The following is a 19,892-nucleotide window of genomic DNA, read 5'->3' as shown; positions in this document are numbered from 1 at the left end:
GGAAAGAGTCCAGCGGAGGGCAACAAAAATGATTAGGGGACTGGAACACATGACTTATGAGGAGAGGCTGAGGGAACAGGGATTTTTAAGTCTGTGGAAGACAAGAATGAGGGGGGATTTGATAGCTGTTTTCAACTACCTGAAAGGGGGTTCCAAAGAGGATGGATCTATACTGTTCTCAGTGGTAGCAGATGACAGAACAAGGAGTAATGGTCTCAAGTTGCAGTGGGGGAGGTTTAGGTTGGATATTAGGGAAAACTTTTTCACTAGGAGGGTGGTGAAACACTGGAATGGATTACCTAGGGAGGTGGTGGAATCTCCTTCCTTAGATATTTTTAAGGTCAGGCTTGACAAAGCCCTGGCTGGGATGATTTAGTTGGGGATTGGTCCCGCTTTGAGCAGGGGATTGGACTAGATGACCTCCTGAGGTCTCTTCCAGCCCTGATATTCTATGATTCTAAGTCCTAATGCCATCAGTGGCAATTTAGGCTGCCACAGAGATTAGTCTGGGATCTTCCCTCTGTATTTATGGAAGGGAAAATTCATTTTGGTCTACCCCCAGTTTTTGTACCTCTATAACGATGTTGGTTGGGGCTTGTTTGTGTGATTTTTTTATGGATAGAACTATAAAGGGACTGTCTACAGATTCAGTTTGTGAAGACCTTGGCCTGGCACCTAGAAATGTAGATGTAAAAGGTATAATTGTAGACATTTAAAGGAAGTATTTCTCTTGCAGCAACACAAATATCTCATTGTATTATGTTCTAACAATAGGATGTAATCACAATTTATGGTAAAATGAAAACAAAGTCTTATAGTGGAGTGTTAGGCAACCTTAATAATAGGCAGGGCTTCCAGCCCTGCCTATAATAAAGGCTTCCTTTCTAAAGTCTGACACTATAGTGACGTCTGTTCTAAAAGAAGGAAAGGGTAAGTAAAGATAGCACATCCAAAGGCTATCTCTTTAAGAGCTTGTTTAGATGAACAGATAGTCAATTTTACCTCGAACTAGCCTGCTGCTCACCGACTGTCTGTGTGGACCATGCTGCCTTATGCTGAATGTTCCCTGGTGCACTTTGATCTACATTGCTTTGAAACTGGAGTAGATCAAAAGTGCACTAGAATGTTTAGTGCACAGCAGCAGGGTCCAATGGACAGTTGGTGTGCAGCAGGCCGGTATGAGGTATAGTGGAAGATTCTGTAACTGTTGCTAAGAGGAGAAGTTGTGGGGTAAGTAGAGCCAAGGAGGAAAGCACAGTGTGTCTTCTCTGCTGTTTCTAAAGAGAAGTAATACCGAAGTGTTCTCTAATGATTTATAATTATTTATAGAGTTGAGCAAAAATTGTTGTTTTTCATCAAAAACTCATTGTGATAATAAACGGTAGGTTTTCTTACTAAGGGGTCAGTTTTGCCACTCTTAATCACATCAAACAGTATCTTATTCTGAGAGTCACTCAGTGACATCAGTTGGAGTAAAGTACCACTTTGAAGTAAGGATGGAAGAATTAGGCCCATAGTGAATAGCATGGGAGCGTTGTCATTGAATTAAGTGGGGCCAGGATTTCACCATATAGTTAAAATTCTTTCCGTCAAGACATCCAGAGACACATTGACCCAGTGAGCACATTATTAACCTCCTGGAATAGAAACCACCATTTAGTCTAAAGAAGGGCAGTATGTGTAAATATAAGACTGCAGTATTTGTTTCTTGTTTGCATAACCTAGACAACACATGTGTAGAAACTGATGAGAAATTTTACTTTATGCATTCTTTCCTTCCCAAAGTAGTAAACTGTATCTTCTTGGTATGTGTAATGGATTGCATTTTAAATAGTTCTTTCTGTTTTTAGGTTATGGTCAGACTGGTCCAGCGTTTCAGCGAGCAGGTTATGACTCTGTTGCAGCGGCTGTTTCTGGTCTTATGCATATCACAGGGCCGGAGGTACTTAACTTTATTGTAAATTTAGTGAAGAGCTTTTCCGGTGCACTGAAGTTTTGTGCTGTACTTAATAAAATGGCCTGTAGAAATAAAAAGAATTAAGGAAGCTGGTAGCTGGAAAAATGAAATATAAGCTTTGATTTAAGAGGGAAGAATGAGTCAGCAATGCAAGTCTTTTGAAGCAGAGTGTTCTCCCACAACAGGACAATATTGGCAAAAGCCTGGCATTTAGAATAAACATATAATAAGATAATAGATTCTAGAAACAAGCTAGAAAATGATCTTGGTTCTTTGTGGGTGTGTATATGGAGTGTATACAGCTAGAAGAGCATTCTAGAATTAAGGGCCTTAAATGTCGTATTCAAAATTACAAAATGAAGGCATTTAACTAATCTGTCTAAAGTATTTTTAAGGTGTCTGTCCCCTTTGTATTTAAATGCATAATATGTGTGAAAAGGAACACTGAAAGATCAAGTAATCGGCATGAGTGTGAATAAATTGTCAGTGGCTTAGTCACCACAGATTAAGTGGTGAATAAAATATCCTATGCAAGGGTGTGATTTTTATTAATTATAACGTAACGGAAGTAGGGAAGGAACAGCCAGGCATCTCCTGCCTACACAAGCTCTCTGGCAGGATAAATGAAGAGCAGTTCCCAAACAAATGGCTGTAAAAGGCAGAGGAGACATGAAGGGGACATCACCTCTAACCCTCTCCTGCAAAATCTGGGGATCAAGACCAGGAAAGCTGCAGATTTCCTTCCCCTTCCACACGTTTTCCTCCTGCAGTGGATGAAGGTTTAAGTGAAGGATGCCTCTTTCTGCATGTGACATTGAAATTCTCCCTACACTGCACAGCAGGGGTTTCTGCCCATGCCTCTCTGCTACCTCAGTTAACCTGTACTGGACACATGCTTTATGGTTGTGACAAATAAGTATCAGCATTGTAATACTCCCTCCCAAGCCAAATCTGCTGTGTGCTCAGAGGAAGGCAAAACCCCACCCTTCTAGTTACCAGTTTGCAATGTGCAAGTGTGATTGGTGGGAACTAAGGGCCCTCAAGCTCTGCCCAAGCTCTACTTATGCATGAGGCTGTTGTTGCAGATGGGGCACCACCCTTCCTCATGCTTGCTAAGGTCCCAGAGGTATCTATTCCCAGCTCTCCAGCCATATCTCAAGAGCGCTCTCCTCCACTCTCTCAGCGAGTGAGGGGGGTGGCTGGTATTTGGGTAACATAGGTGCTCTTAACCACTGAAGTGTAATAAAAGGAATAACCCAACCATCAAGAACCTGGGAATGCCCCTAATATTTTGCCTGTACTAGTCATTAAGAGGCCTGGATTTTGTATGTACTTATTAAATAAAATCAATAGACTGTACAGAATTAATACAAGGATGAAATGACCATTTTCAAAATTACAATAATAAATTATAAGTAAGTTCCGTGCCATAGGGAGAAGTGAAATTTGAGAAGATATTGACTTGGAAATAGAGGCTCAGAATTAAAAATAGATGTTCAGTAAGAAAGGGTTTGACAGCCAGTTGGAGATGTCAGTCACGAAATGAGAACTATGAAGACCAAAAGCCTCTGAAAATACAGAAAAGGAAGTGTCTGTTTGAAAGTTGGCCAGAGAGCAGGGGTATGAAGCCATGTAAACCTGTAATGATTTGGTGCACCTGGAGTGGCAACAAGAAAAGTGGTGTAGCAGAAAAAGCAACTAACAAGAATATGGGAGAGGGGGCCTGTTGTCTCATAGACATGATTTCAGCAGAAACTCTTAGTTAAATTGAAAATGTATTGGCTTGTGTGTGGATTTCATAAATGACTTTTGACACTTGTATATGAAAGTTGACATTATTTAAAGTTATTTCCTCCACTATTTAATAAGCAATTTATTCAGATGTGGTTGCTCTCTAATATCCTAAATCCAAATGTGAATGCACAAACTTGGCATTTTGGGGAAAGCGAGAGGGAAGAGTAACAGGTGAGAGGAGTGGTTGCCTTGAGGTTAAGGCATTGGACTGCAGCTCAGGAAACCTGGGTTCAGTTCCTTTTTATGCAACAGACTTCCTGTGTGATTGTGGGAAAATCCCTTTTACCTTATTTGCTCATCTGTAAAATGGGGATAATATTCCTATTCTCCTCCACCTTTGCCTGTCATGTCTATTTAAATTGTAAGCTCTTTGGGGCCATGAGTGTGTCTTACTATGTGTATGTAAAGCATCTTGCACTGTGAGTCCTCGTTCTTGGTTGGGGCCTCTAGATGCCACTCGAATACAAACAGCTTGTATTAGACAGGCAGTGGAGAGCTCATGCTGCCCAAAGACTTGTATTGGGCTAGTTTGGCAAGGAACAGATGGTAGAATTGAAAAGAAACAAGGAGGTGGAATAAATGCTGAAAGGCGCCCTGAAAACTAATTCTGTTTTAGTTCATGTAATGGCGATGATGGTGACAACATATCTGGTTGCTCCATTCTTGTTATGTAATACATACAGTATGTGGAACAGATCACCTGTATGTGAGGTTCTCCTTCTCGTATGTTTCAGTCTGGATCCTACTGCAGGTGCACATATGCCTCGTGCCCGTGAGATTGGATTTTTTTTAATAGCAGTATTCATTGGGGCAGCTCAGGCACCTCGTGTCACCTCATGCTCCTGTGTGAGGGCGTAAAGGACAGAGCAGGTGAAACTGTCCCTCAGTTCCCTCTTACCACCCATGGCAGTGAGATGGAACCCACCGAGTGTCCCACCCTCCTATTTTTCTCGGAGGTTCAAACTCGTCTTCTAGATTAAAAAGAAAAGGAGGACTTGTGGCACCTTAGAGACGAACCAATTTATTTGAGCATGAGCTTTCGTGAGCTACAGCTCACTTCATGTAGCTCACGAAAGCTCATGCTCAAATAAATTGGTTCGTCTCTAAGGTGCCAGAAGTCCCCCTTTTCTTTTTGCGAATACAGACTAACACAGCTGCTACTCTGAAACCTGTCTTCTAGATTAGTTTGTGAAGAAATACTTCACCCATCATACCTTTGTTAATTTTTAAAATTTGGATTCCTTAAAAGAGCCATCTAAACAGAAATATATCTCCCTGTGAAACGTGGATATATCGTGGATTCTAAATCAGACCCAGAGGAGACATGCACCTCCAAGGAACCAAAAGGGTTGTCTGTGAGGATGACCCCATAGGGTGCTGGTCTAGTTAGGGTCCAGCAGCAGAAGGAAGTCAGGGAAGAAAACACAGTTGAAATTGATTTCTGGTCACATTGATGCTGATCACCCTGGCACCAGGGCATTCAGCACTAGTGCTGGCAACCACTTCAGTACCAGAACTAGAACACTTGGCACTGACCATGTGTCATTGGAGCCAGCACCACCACCCCAATCTTGGGGCAATGCCAAGAGGAAGGGCTGAATGAAGACCAGCGATGGCTCTGAGCATAGAAAGGCACCGCCTCTGAGAGAGGAAAAGAGGCATCACTCCTCTAACGATAGGTGTCTACATCCAGTGCCAAAGGAGTGGTGCAAAGTATGCTGACACTGCTGGCATCAGCACTTGTAAAGACATCAGCACCAACCTTCAGCTTGCTCCAATTATGGGACCAAGGTATGCCTTAACAAAACTGTCAAGATCCCCGCTGGGGACAGCATTGGCATGGGAACTGGAGCAAAGATATTATTGAGACATCATGCTCAAGGAGACACACATCATCTATTTCCTGTGTCATCCATGCTTGACTGTCATCCAGTTGGGAGCCAGTCTTTGGTAGCTACCTTGCCCCTTTCCATCAGGCTTGGTCCGATATCTCCTCAAACAAATGATGGTTTGAATGTAGTGCCCATGGATGTTCCAGTCATTTCCACAACCTTCTTCCTGCCTAATCCCTTTCCCTATCTCTTCAGAAACCCTTCTTACAAGAAACTCTTACAAAAAGAAGTGGCCTTGTCACTTCATCTAGGATGTTCCTCAGGAGTACAGGGAAGAGGCTTCCACTCCTAATATTTTTTTTTTCCTGAAGATGAAAGGAGATCTTCATCCTATCCTAGACCTGCGAAGACCAAACAAATATATACACCACCGCAGATTCAGTGCTTGCCTCCCTCATTGCATCTCTGCAGGCTGAAGACTGGTTTGTGTCATTTGACTTACAATATATATATCTTCATATAGTCATCCACCTGGCCTACAGGAAATACTTGATATTCATGATGGGATCAAATCATTACCAGTATAAGGTACTGCCATTTGGACTCTTCATGGCACCAAGGGTTTTTATGAAATGCCTAGCAGTGGTGGCAGCCCTCCTGAGAAGGCAGGGCATTCATCATACTTGGCTGTTGAGGGCAGATTGTAGTGGGAAATGGTGGCAAGCTGGAATGTACGCTAGTCTTATTCACCCATCTGGGCCTAGTGAACTACAAAAAATTGTCACTCACACCATTCAAGATGATAGAGTTCATAGGTACTGTGATTGACTCGAAATTGGAAAAGGCACACCTTCCCAATTTAGTGCTCCTGAGGCTCATGGAGCCTGTCTTCGAACCACTCTCAAAATGTTCTTTTCATCACCTTCCTCGGAAGTCAGTCTTCTTAGTGACTATCACTTCAGCAAGGAGAGTGAGTGAGCTTCAGGCATTTATAGCCTGAAAGACAAAGTAGTGCTGCAGCCCCACCCAAAGTTCGTTCCTAAAGAGGTCTCTGATTTTCATCAGAACCAGTCAAATCGCCCGACTTTCCTTTTCCCCAGAGACACAGTCAGCACAAGGAAAAAAGAAATTACACACATTAAATATATCCAGGACTTTGCTTTATTATAGTGACAGGGCCAAACCATTCAGTGTGTTGCCTTGTCTGTTTATAGCTATAGCCAGACAAAGCCCTGGCTGGGATGATTTAATTGGGGATTGGTCCTGCTTTGGACTAGATGACCTCCTGAGGTCCCTTCCAACCCTGATATTCTATGATTCTATGATTCTAAAAGTCAAGCTACTTCCTTGCAAAGAGTAACAAAATGTATAGCACGGTGTATCTTGATGTGTTATCATCTGACTGGTGTTTCTGTCCCACTGAACATCATTCTGCCAGAGCATGAGCAACAGGCTCCCCCCACTTCAGGAATATCAGAGATCTGTAATGCAGTGGTGTGGACTAACCCACTGATTTTTGTCAAGCACTATCCCTTGGACTTAGATGCCAGGTCAGATGCCAAGTTCAGGAGAACAGTGCTTCAATCACTGTTTGATTGATGCAGCTATACTCCTCATTCCCACCATTCAGAGGGGATACTACTTGCCAGTTACCTACAGGAGGTTCACACAAACATGTACTTGAAGAAGAAAGAAATACAGTAACTGTTTTTCTTCAAGATGTTATGGTCGATGTGGATCTCAAACCCGCCCTCCGTTCCCCTTTTTGGAGTCTTCAGCCACCATGGGCTTTGAATTATGAGGGAATGCCCTTGTGTGGGAGTATGAGGAGGCACAGGGTGCATGCATGGCCTTGAGAGACCCTGCTATTCAAAGAAAATCCAATCATGTGAGGCGCATACGCACCTACAGTGGGATCTACACTGAATGCAACATCTCAAAGAACTACAGTTTCTGTAGGGAAAGTAACCATTCCTTACATTCTGATCCAGTGCCTGTGAAGTGAAGAGCATTGCTTCCATTACAATGGCAGAAGTTGCGCACACAACTTCCTGAGCTGAAAATTTGCCAGCTAAATTCCATGGAAGTAATAACTGTTACAAAGGGGCAAATGTTGTTAATACTGAGTTAAAGGAAACATATTTAAAAGGTTAAACTTTAACAAAATAGAACTCGAATAAAACTTTTCAATGATATGTGAATGACAGAATGTACAAGTGTTACACTGAATAATTGGATGCAAGTTGTATTATGGGAGTAATATTCCTCAGTGGCCATTATGAAGATGGATTTTATTAAAAGGTTATGTTAAGATCTACACTGGAAACCCAGATGTTCACATCACCTCACCAGTACTTCAGGCAGTGTAATCATTAGAATCATTTAATCATTGTTGCTAACAGCTCTGTGTATTCACCACGGGCTTTTAACAATTCATTCTGACTCAGTCATTCTCTTGCCTGATTAAAATAAACATGCTAACTTTTAGCTCTTATTTTTCTTCATCTAAAGTTTTTGGTTCATATTTTATTCCATAAGGGCTCCCCAAACACACATTCTCTCATGTGCAAAGGGCCAGCGCAGTGCCTAAGTGCTACTTAAGTCCCTTTTTGAAGACTTAAGTGGTGCATAGGCCTTGTGCTTTGGGGTGAATTTCGTAGCCCCATAGATGTACCTTTTAGCTGTTGCAATGAAAATCCATTCTGAATTGGTTTAATAATAATAATAATAATAATAATAAAAAATAATCATACCTAGCTGTTATCTAGAGCTTTTTCATCAGCAGATCTCAAAAGGATGTCAATATCATTATTCCCATTTTCATATGGGGAAATTATGTTTTAAAGTAGTGGTTTAGAATTGTACTTCACGCATGCCTGAAAATTTACGACTGATGGTATGCTGTTCTTTAAAATAAATCTCCCGAAGTTCCAATGGCACTGTTTATGGAGAAGTAATAGAGTTATGTGGAATTTTGAACAACATTAAAAACAAAGTGGCAAAACCCGTCTCATTCAGTGTGGGGGTAGGTGTGCAGAGGCCTGCTTTGTTCCATAAGGTTGTGACAGTACTATCGGCTGTGTGTGTACTATAGATAAATATTACAGTGTTAAAAATACGTAATAGGGTAGGGTAAATGCAAAAAAAAAAAAATTAAAAAAAAAATTCTTGTGTTCTCTTTCCCCCTCTCTCTTTTGGTTATGTATTGTTTCATTAGAATGTAAAGTCTTCAGGGAAGGAACTGCCAGGTGCGACAGACTAAAGTAAAATCAAAATAGTAGCTTATATACAATACTTGAATCAGAATAAAACATTTTCTGGCAAATTCAGAGACTGTGATAAACCCAGAAGAGAAAATGACTTACTGGTTGTAATTCTGCTTCTCTGAAGTTTATCATTCTGACAGGATTCTCACTCTTCTAACATCTTGTGTTAGGAAATAAGAGTGAAAATCCCTGGTGGATAGTATCTTTAATGACACTTGAATGATAGTGATTAAGGTGTTTTTACCCATGGTTTTTTTTATGTTGAGTTAATTGATTGCCAAATAACTCACTGTAATTAATACTTCTGTAAAGAACGGCCAGTCTGGACACTCCCCAAACATTTATTTCAGGCTGTGAACATTTGTGGTTTACCCTGAGGAACAGCCTCAGGATAAACTACAAATATTTGTATTCTGGCTATAAAAAAATTCTAATGAGGGTGAGACATGAGGAGAGACTGGGCCTCTGTATTATGCAATATCATATCCACAGAAAATCACTGTGTGACTATACAGTGGAATCCTAATTTACCAAAAGTTCTGGTGAACAGGTTATTGAGTGTGCTCTGGGACACCACTGGAGATTTTATTCTGCTGAAGGAGTACATAAATTAGAATTAATTTGAGGAACATCCACATAACTTCTACAATCACCTGAAAATTTTTGAGTTTTAAAGCTGCATTAACACACACTTCCAGTTTCTGACCCAAGCCATTTTAATACTACAGTACATTTCAGAAGCTGTATTCAGAACTCTGGAATGTTTTCTGAAGCAGGTATGTAATTAATAGCAAAAGTTATACTCCCACTCAGCCCACAGGGATTTCCTTATGTACCTCATATAGTCCATTTTAATTCACTCCAACAATCTAGCTGCTGACTTGATGTCCCAGAATAAAAAGATTTTACCAGTACAGATGATCTGGAACTTTGCTGTGCGCTGAACAGCAGCTTTAGTTAGTGAACTGTTTCTTGTTATTGGATCATGAAATCTATGGCTTAAACAGCAGGGAAGTTTGAGCAAAACCTAAGCCTTAATTAAAGCTTTTTGTCCCTTGTGTAACATTCCTTTGCACTATATACTCACATTTCTTGTAAAATTATAATTTTGAGGGAGTGAGGGGGCTGCAGTTGGGGAGATAGAAGTCTAAGGTAAAATTTTATGCACACTTTTTTTCCAAAGTTGTCGTCGTCTTAAAGAAATAGTGATACAAGTATTGAAGGAGGAAAAAAGGTAATACAAATTTGTAATGCATCAAAGATACAGTACAATATCATATTTGGCTGCACAATAAGATATGGAAAGAGAAGGGAATTGAAAAAGAGAGGAGATTATACATTGGGCACATCATTTCAAAATCTTTGAATCCTCAGAGTATATCTGTTTTTGAAGAAATCCTGAAGGTTTTCAGTAAGAAAGGCCTACCTTTTGAAATGACATAGTGCTTCATTCTGAGTGTTTTGAAATAGTCTCCAGGAAATTTGAGCTCCAATTGTTGAAGATGCTAAATTGTACTATATTACAAATATACAAATGCACACAAAACTACATTGAAATATTGGTAAGGCTCTCACTGATTGCACAGAAACAAAGATATTCAGCATTAAGGATAAAATGTTATCCTTGGACCATATTGCCATGCTTAGATTCTGAACCACAGGTGGAATTTGGGGTCCCACACTTTCATTAGACCACCTCAGTATTAGGAATGAAGGATGCTAACTATGGAGTTCTGGATTTACTTCTCTTGGGGTAGTATTTTCACTATGTATTTATAAAATATAGCAAACAATGGAATGGAGTCTGGTTTTGTCTAAAGCTGTACCACAAAGTCTTTCTGTCTTTAATGTAGATACCTCTGGCCAGATTCTATTTTTCTTTGTATAAATTTAAAACATGCTAAAAGGACCTAGTTTACACTGATGACATATTTATTGTCTTCAAAGACATAATTAATAGAAACTCACAACATTCAAGTCTCTTATTTGGGGAACAAAAAACTTGATGTACCCAGATGCAGCAGTGCCAGATGAATGTTCCTTTGATGGAATTTTCTCTGACTCATTAAGGCGATAATTTGAGTGTAATTTCAAAACCAATTCAGATAAGAGTTCCCTTAGTGAATCATTACATACAATTTGGATATTAAGAGAATCTTTGTAGTGGTGTGTCTATTCACTAGGCATTCTTTGTTACTGAAGAAACATTTTGTTTTATTGAATTAAAGAGAGTCAGGCGTGATTGGGATCTACAGTACCAGAGGGGCCATCATCCTTCAGATTAAAAACAAACAAAACACAAGCTCATCAAAAGGCTACACATGGTATATTGCTCAGAACAGTTGAAAACTAGCCATGATTGTTTCCAATTAACTTTGGCAACTTATTTTCCATCCTTTGCCTGTTCAAAGCCGTTTAAAGACTACTGGAATTAAAGCCTTCTATTAAGCATGTCATTTAATGGAATGATTTCTCTTTTGAACTGATTATTCTTATATTGCCAATGTAAATTTGGATTGACCACAAAGAAGCAGTATGTCAGGGCGCAGGAAGGTGCAGATCATTCACTGTTCGGACTCGGGTGAATAGGATTCTAGAAAACTGTGTTCAATGTGGGCATCTGAGTGCCAAAAAGATGTTCACAAGGGAATTTAGAAAAAAACAGCCTCAAAAAAATGAGTTAGTGGAAACTGGTGGAATGGCTGAGCAGTAACAGACAGGAAGGTCCATTTCAGCAGGCAAGAACCTTTTATAAATACATATCAAAACAAGTTAACATAAGCAAAAAAGAGAAATAAACAACCACCTAAACATAGGGATCAATCCAGCCTCAGAGTCTGGATGGGAAAGCCTTAGGCATTCTCCCTCTGGGCAAGTCTACACTTAAAACTTTTGTTGGTTGGGGCTGTGGGGATATTTTCATTATGTGTTTATAATGGCAAAAGCCGTAGGATAGAAGTTTATTTTACTCAGAGAGCTGATCTAAGCTATGAGGAGGGAAAAGGAAGCTGAAATTAACTCCTCATATACTAGTAATAACTATGCATCCTGTCACAGATAGACAAGTTTACGAGGAAAGATTAAAATTAAACAGACAGCGTAGGCAAAATTAAACAAACAGTATAGGATAAGAGCTGCTTAAGGGGATAGGGTGAAAGCTTACAACAATCTACAAAAGCTTGGTGTAAACACCGAAGAGGGAAGGGAATTACTCAGGCTGATAAAAATATGTAACTTGTAGTACGGGGATGAAATTGGGTAAACCAAACTTTAATGTTAACATCAGAAAAAAATGGATTATTAACGGTCTAGATCTCTTAAACTGTGGTGTATTCACCAAAAGACAGTGTTGGAAACATTTTAGAACTAGAAAATTAAATTGTATGGAATTATCTTATACTGGCATAGGATGTACTAGTTGGACTTTTCCGTCTTTAATTTATATCCCCAAATCAAAACCATTTAAGGATAGAGTTAAGTTTGAAAATGTACCTTTTAATAATGCTTTATATCTCAAAAATTGCTTGTTTGAGCCTCCCCAAATCTTGTCATAAACTTCTTGGCTGGCAGACAAAAGTTTCAAGGGACAAGGAACTGTTTAGTTGAAGTTATGGAAGAGGAGGGACAAGATCAGCCTTGTAATGGAGAGTACAGTATGTTACATGCTTCACTGTGGAGATGCTGCCTTTGATTCTGTGCTAAGAAGGAAGGAAACCCACAATTTGAATTCAGTGGTTGGTTTCAGGAGCAATGTTGACACCATGGGGTGATGGCCTATTTTGCAATCTTATTATGGTCTTGCAGTAGTGAGGCAATAATTAAGTTGGTGTCAAATTTTTCTGTTTTACTGGGTCTATACCTCAGAGTCTCAACTTTTGTTTATAACCCTTTTTTGTAAACGTCAGGTGGGATTTGAACCAGATTTTGGCCACTCATTAATGCGTGTGGAATGATTTCCAGTATGAATTTTCTGTTAGCATGTTGTTGGAATTTTTTTTTGGTAGAAAACTTGGGAACACTGGAGCACCTGATTCTTTGTCCCACACAGTGCATGTTTGATGCTCCCTGCTGCCGCCTGAACAGTAACATTGTGATATCAGAGATAATCGGTCATTCATTGTTCACTTTGTCCAGTTCATTAGCATATTTGCAGAGAGTCACGATTGTCCTGGTTGTTATTGCAATGGCTGCCTTGGCTAGCTGATTTACCTCAGATGACCCATTATTACAAAGAAGGGTCACAGGAGGAACTGTAATGGAAGCAGATGGAAGCTGAGCGCCTGCTGTGCTCCTTTGAGTTTGCGATGTGGTAAGTTATACTGGTTCTTTTCAAAGAGCAGGTGTTTGTTACTCTCCTCAAAAAGGGTTGCATGAAAATAAGGTACAAAATTACAGCTCCTTTTCATGTATATTATCTGCTTGTTATGAATTGGAGACTGACATTCATTTTTTAAAAAAAGGTGGGAAAAATGAGTCCTTGCTCAGTTTTCTGTTATATAGTTAGAAGAAAGGTAATTTAAAAGTTGCACTAAAACTGAAATTCCAAAGAAGTTTTTGTTTTGAAGACAGTTTTAATTATTTTCAGTATATTGGTTGACATGGCACTTGTGTGGTGAAATATTGAGCTTCACAAAGATAACAATGGCAATAAAATATACACTGAAGACAACAACAGTGTAAATGTTATATAAATAGCACATAAAAATCTAAAGAAATTTATGAACAAAAAACTTGCAGATTAGTCATAGTTGGTCTCATAAAAATCAGGAAGTACAAAGTTAAAAATTAGAAAGCATTAAAAAGCTGGAAAAGTCAAGCACTCTCAAGTTAGGATATTCCAGAATAAACGTTGCCCATGCAACCTTAATTTGACCCTCTTGAGTGTATGCATTGTAATACAGCCTTTAATTACACGCAGAAGTGACTGCCTGCAAAAAGTTTGGTGTAAGAGACTTGCCCAGAATCACACAGGAACTCAAGTGGCAGAGGGAGGGATAGAATCCAGTTCTTCAGGACAGCATTCAGCTTCTTTGCCTTGAAACTATTCTTTTTCTTTCTGCTGTCATAAGAACATAAGAATGGCCATACTGGGTCAGACCAACAGTCCATCTAGCCCAGTATCCTGTCTTCCAACAGTGGCCAGTACCAGGGGAAATGAACAGAACAGGGCAGTTGTCAAGTGATCCATCCCCTTTGTTGTCTAGTCCCAGCTTCTGGCAGTCAGAGGTTTATGGATATCCAGAGCATGGGGGTTGCATTCCTAACCATCTTGGCTAATAGCTATCCTTCATGAACTTATCTAATTCTTTTTTGAAACTAGTTGTACTCTTGGCCTTCACAACATCCCCTGGCAACAAGTGCCATGGGGTGACTGTCTGTTGAGTGAAGAGGTACTTCCTTTTGTTTGTTTTAAACCTCTTGCCTATTAATTTAATTGGGAGACCCCTCGGTTCTTGTGTTATGTGAAGGGGTAAATAACATTTTTTTTTCTCCACACCTGTCATGGTTTTATAGACTCCTATTATGTCCCCACCGTAGTCCTCTCTTTTCTAAGATGACCAGTCTTTTCTCCTCATATGGAAGCTGTTCCATACTCCTAATTATTTTTGTTGCCCTTTCTGTACCTTTTCCAATTCTAATATCTTTTTTGAGATTGGGTGGCCAGAAATTCATGCAGTATTCAAGGAGAGGTGTACCAGGAATTTTGTGTACTGGCATTATGATATTTTCTGTCTTATTATCTATCCCTCTGCAAATGGTTCATAACATTTTTGTTTAGGATTTTTTCACTTCTGCTTCATAATTAGCAGATGTTTCAGAGAACTGTCCACAATGGTTCCAAGATCTCTTCTTGAATAACAACTGCTAATTTGGAACCCATCATTTTGTATGTATTGATTATTTTTTTCCAGTGTGCATCACTTTAAACTTATCAACATTGAATTTTATCTGCTATTTGGTTACACAGGCACCCAGTTTAGAGAGATCCTTCTGTAACTCTTCCCAGTCAGCTTTGGACTTTACTATCTTGAGTAATTTAGTGTTGTCTGCAAACTTTGCCATCTGACTGTTTACCCCTTTTACCAGATCATTTAGGAATATGTTGAACAGTACAAGTCCCAGTACAGGTTTTTGTATATTACCATTCCTAATTAGGAACCTGTAGGAGAACACTTCAACCTCGCTGGACACACAATAGCAGATTTAAAGGTAGCCATCCTGCAGCAAAAAAATGTCAGGACCGACTTCAAAGAGAAACTGCTGAGTTCAGCTCATTTTCAAATTTGACACTACCAGCTCAGGATTAAACAAAGACTGTGAATGGCTAGCCAACTGCAGAAGCCCTTGGTGTTCACACCTCAACTGCTAGAAGTGGGCCTCATTCTCCCTGATTGATATAACCTCGTTATCCCTAGCCAGATTCTTGCTTGCATATTTATACCTACCTCTGGAAATTTCCTCGACATGCATCCGACGAAGTGGGTATTCACACACGAAAGCTTATGCTCCAATACGTCTGTTAGCCTATAAGGTGCCACAGGACTCTTTGCCGCTTTCACATGATTATTGACTTCCTCAAAGAATTCGTAGAGATTGATGAGACAATTTTCCCTTTACAAAAGCCATTTTGACTCTTCCCCAAGATATTGTATTAATCTATGTGACAATTCTGTTCTTTACTATGATTTTGACCAGTTTGCCTGGTACTGAAGTTCGGCTCACTGGCATGTAATTACCACACTCACTTATGGAGCCTTAAAAATTGGTGTCATAATAGCTATTCTCCAGTCATCTGGTACAGAGGCTGATTTAAGCGATAGGTTGCACAGTTAGTTCTGCAGTTTCATATTTGAGTTCCTTCAGAACTCTTGGGTGAATACCATATGGTCCTGGTGACTTATTATTGTTTAATTTAGCAATTTGTTCCAAATCTCCTCTACTGACACTTCAATCTGGGACAGTTCCTCAGATTTGTCACCTAAAAAGAGTGACTCAGGTGTGGGAATCTCTCTCATGTCCTCTGTAGTGAAGATCAATGCAAAAAATTCATTTAGTTTCTCTGCAATGGCCTTTTCTTCCGAGTGCTCCTTTAGCACCTTGATTGTCCAGTGGCCCCACTGATTGTTTGGCAGGCTTCCGGTTTTTGATATACTTAACTTTTTTTTTTTTTTGCTGTTAGTTTTTGTGCCTTTTGCTAGTTGCTCTTGAAATTCTTTTTTGGCCTACCTAATTATACTTCTCCATATGACTTGCCAGAGTTCATGTTCCTTTCTATTTTCCTCACTGGCATTTGACTTCCAATTTTTAAAGAATGCCTTTTTGCCTCTAATTGCTTCTTTTATTCTGCTGCTTAGCTGTGGTGGCATTTTTTGGTCCTCTTATTGATTGATTGATTGATTACATTTAGTTTGAATCTCTATTATGGTGTTTATAAATAGTTTCCATGCAGATTTCAGGCATTTCACTCTTGTGACTCTTTCTTTTAATTTCCATTTAACTAGCTTCCTCCTTTTGTTGTCGTTGTTGTTTGTTGTTCCCCTTTTTGAAGTTAAATGCTACTGTGGTGGGTTTTCTTGGTATTTTCTCCCCTGCAAGGATGTTAAAGTTAATTTCATTATGGTTGCTATTGCCAGGTGGTTCAGCTGTATTCACATCTTGGACCAGATGCTGTGCTCCACTTAGAACTAAATCAAGAATTGCCTCTGCCCTTGTGGGTTCCAGGACTAGCTGCTCCAATAAGCAGTTGTTTATAGTGTTTGGAAATTTTATCTCTGGATCTCATCCTGAGGTGAAATGTATCCAGTCATTATGGGGATAGTTGAAATCCCCATTATTACTGGGCTTTCTGCTTTTGTAACCTCTCTAATTTCCTGAGCATTTCACAATCACTGTCCTGGTCAGGTGGTCAGTAGTATATTTCTATTGCTATAGTCTTATTGTTCGTAGAATTTCTATCTATAGAGGATTCATTTAAGATTTGTATATATTTGACTCAATGCTTTCTTTCACATATAGTGCCACTCCCCCACGAGCGTGACCTGTATATTTTTTATACCCTAGTATTACCGTGTCCCATTGATTATCATCATTCCACCAAGTTTCTGTGATGCATATTATATCAATATCATCATTTAATGTCACGCACTCAAGTTTACCCATTTTAGTATTTAGACTTCTAGAGAGACAAGGTGGGTGAGGTAATATCTTTTATTGGACTAACCTTTATAAAAGATATTTCCTCACCTATCTCTCTAATATCCTGGGACCAAAATGTCTACAATAGCACTGCATATTTAGACTTACAGCATTTTTATACTAGCACTTATAAAATTTGTCATTTCTGTATTTATTTGTCTGCCTTCATGTGATGTAATTGAATGGGACTCTTTTTCGTTTGATTGTTTCTGTTCAGTTCCTATCTGGTGCTTTATCTACTTCTGTCCTGTCCTCTCTCCTCGGATACAGAGCAGGGGTGGCTAAACCCTGGCTCATGAGCTGCATGCGGCTCTTTTACAGTTAAAGTGTGGCACACGGAGCCCCCTCATATTCCCACTACATTCTCCAGCTACCAGACTGGGGTGGGGGGAGCTCAGGGCTTCTCAGGGCCTCACTCCTGCTGAAGCCCTGAGCCGCAGCAGGCACATCCCACAGCCCCGCTCCTGCTGAAGCCCTGAGCCCCGGCTACCGCGCCTGATTCTCGAACTTCTGAAGATTATTGTATGTGGCTTGGAGGATCAGTAAGTTTGGCCACCCCTAAAATGGAGTTTCCCCTTTAATGAATTCCCCCCAAGAGATGTCTTTATCTGAACCATGTGCTCCTCCTCATGCGTCAGCTTTCTCCCAGCCCTTAGTTTAATAACTCCCCTATGACTTTTTACATTTTACATGCCAGCAATCTGGTTCTGTTTTGGTTTAAGAGGAGCCCATTCTTCCTGTATAGGCTTCTCCCTTCCCAAAGGTTCCCAAGTTCCTAATAAATAAATTATTAATTCTCCAGTTCCTAATAAATAAATAAACTCCTCCTCCCAACACCATAGTCTTATCCATACATTGAGACTCCACAGTTCTGCCTGTCCAGCTGACCCTGAGCGTGGAACAGGAAGCATTTCAGAGAATGCTACCAGGGAGGTCCTTGACTTCAGTCTGTTACCTAGCAGCCTAAATTTGGCCTCCAGGACCTCTCTCCTACCTTTCTCTGTGTCACCGGTACCTACATGTATCACGACCACCAGCTCTTCCCCAGCACTGCACATTAGTCTATTTAGATGTCTCGAGAAGTCTGAAAATCTTCCCACCGGGCAGGCAATTCACCGGGCGGTTTTCCCGGTCATTGCAAACCCATCTATATTTCTAATAATTGAATCTCTGATTACTATTACTTGTTTCTTCCCAATAACAGGGGTTCCCTCCCTCAGAGGGGCATCCCCAGCATGAGAGGATACCATGACTTCATCTGAATAGTGGGTTTGTTTCTGTCTGCTCCAGCTTGATGCTTTCATTCCCTCAGACTTTCTTCTTTCTCAGCAGCACAGAGGCTGTCAGACTGGGGATGGGCCTGCCCTGTTGTGTCCCTGAAAGCGCCTCTGTGTGCTTCTGTGTCTCCCTTAGGTCTTCCATTTCAGCCACTATCATCTCAAGAGCCTGATCTGTGTGTCTGAGGGCCATGAACTGCTTACAACATATGCACATGTATGCAACCTGCCCATAAGGCAGGTAATTGTATATGCTGCATTTAGTGCAATAAGCTGGATAGCCCCCCACTCTGTTGCGGGACATCTGTCTGCATTATTTTAACTGTTGCAGGGTTTTTTCTATTTGGTGATAGAGTGGGATATTAGTTTAAGTTTAGAGTGTGTTTGTTAGGTGTATCTGCCACTTGCATGCCTTCTCTAAATTCCCTTGCAAAACTCCCCTGTTCACTAGCTCCTCTGATTGCCTCTGAGCTGGCTTTTTAAACTCCTGTTCTCTGTGAGTTAGCCCCACCCCCTTCTCATGGTATCCTAAAGGGATTAGGGATTGAAGAGTAGCAAGCTAGAGCCTTGTTAGTAAACTCTCAGCCTAGTTTAGCAGACTGCTTTGCTCAGTTCACAGCCCCCAAAACAGACTGCACTATAGACTTCAAGCAAGCAAGCATACAACAACAAGCTAACAAACAACAAACTCACCCCAAGGATCACTTAATTGCTCCTGTTAGCTAGCTCCCCTGCCTTGTTCACTACAAACTTCCCAATTTCTGCAACAAATGAGGGATGGGTCCTATAAAGAAAGGACTCCTTCACTACCCAACCTCTGCTCCCCTGAGCAGGTCCCTCCTGTGCACCGAATGAACTAGGGGTGCTCTTTTTTTTTTTTTTTTGAAGGATCATGTAATTAAAGGCTGTATCATAATGCATATGCACAAGCGGGTCGAACTAAGGCATCCTGGCATTTTCTAACTTGAGTGTGCTTGATTTTGCAACCCTTTTATCCTTTTTAATCCTTAATTTAGGAAATACAAATTCTTTTATGGTTTGATTTATTGATGAGAGCAACCTTAAGTAATGTTCAACAAAATTTTTCTCTTTGTGAATCGTAGATAAAGAATAGTGCATTAACCATGTACACAGACAAAGGAAATCTACTTGAGGAGGAAAAGATACAGTCTTATTAAGCAAAAACTGGAAGATGGTGTACTTGGTGAGGCAGATGTTGGTACAAAGATCCAAGAGAGAAGTTCATGTGATACAGTATCTGCTGAAATCGTCCGTCGTTATCATCTCGCATTTGTAATTTTCTCCATCAAGGCTGAGATTGATGTCTTTTTAAACCAGTGGAGATTGTTTTCAATCTCAGAATGTTGTTGCCTCATTTATTTGCAAGCTGGTGAAATTTAGAATTATGACCTTTTTGTCTCTGCCCCTACCGAGCTTCTTGGTTATGATTTAAGATGGATACATTTTGCTTAACCTACTGAAGGCTTTCACTAAATATAGGATAAAGGTTTTGTTTGATGTTCACTATGAAACAGTTTAGGGTAGATAGTATCTTGACGACATGATAGAA

General features: G+C 40.1%; 1 protein-coding gene across 7 annotated transcripts in view; it reads left to right on the top strand.

The window, feature by feature from the left end:
• Positions 1-19,892, top strand: part of SUGCT (succinyl-CoA:glutarate-CoA transferase) — a 492,696-nt gene that overhangs the window by 68,619 nt on the left and 404,185 nt on the right. For all 7 annotated transcript variants that reach the window (XR_012157441.2, XM_073332837.2, XM_073332839.2 and 4 more), the window contains one exon: positions 1,851-1,942. Coding sequence is in view for 6 of the 7 variants with exons in the window: in XM_073332837.2 (XP_073188938.1) it covers positions 1,851-1,942 (92 nt within the window). In the remaining variant the exon portion in view is untranslated. The remainder of the gene's footprint in view (positions 1-1,850; positions 1,943-19,892) is intronic.

The sequence above is a fragment of the Lepidochelys kempii genome, chromosome 2 (assembly GCF_965140285.1).
Source record: "Lepidochelys kempii isolate rLepKem1 chromosome 2, rLepKem1.hap1, whole genome shotgun sequence".
NCBI classification, from domain to species: Eukaryota; Metazoa; Chordata; order Testudines; family Cheloniidae; genus Lepidochelys; species Lepidochelys kempii.
This window is presented reverse-complemented; position numbering and strand designations above follow the sequence as displayed.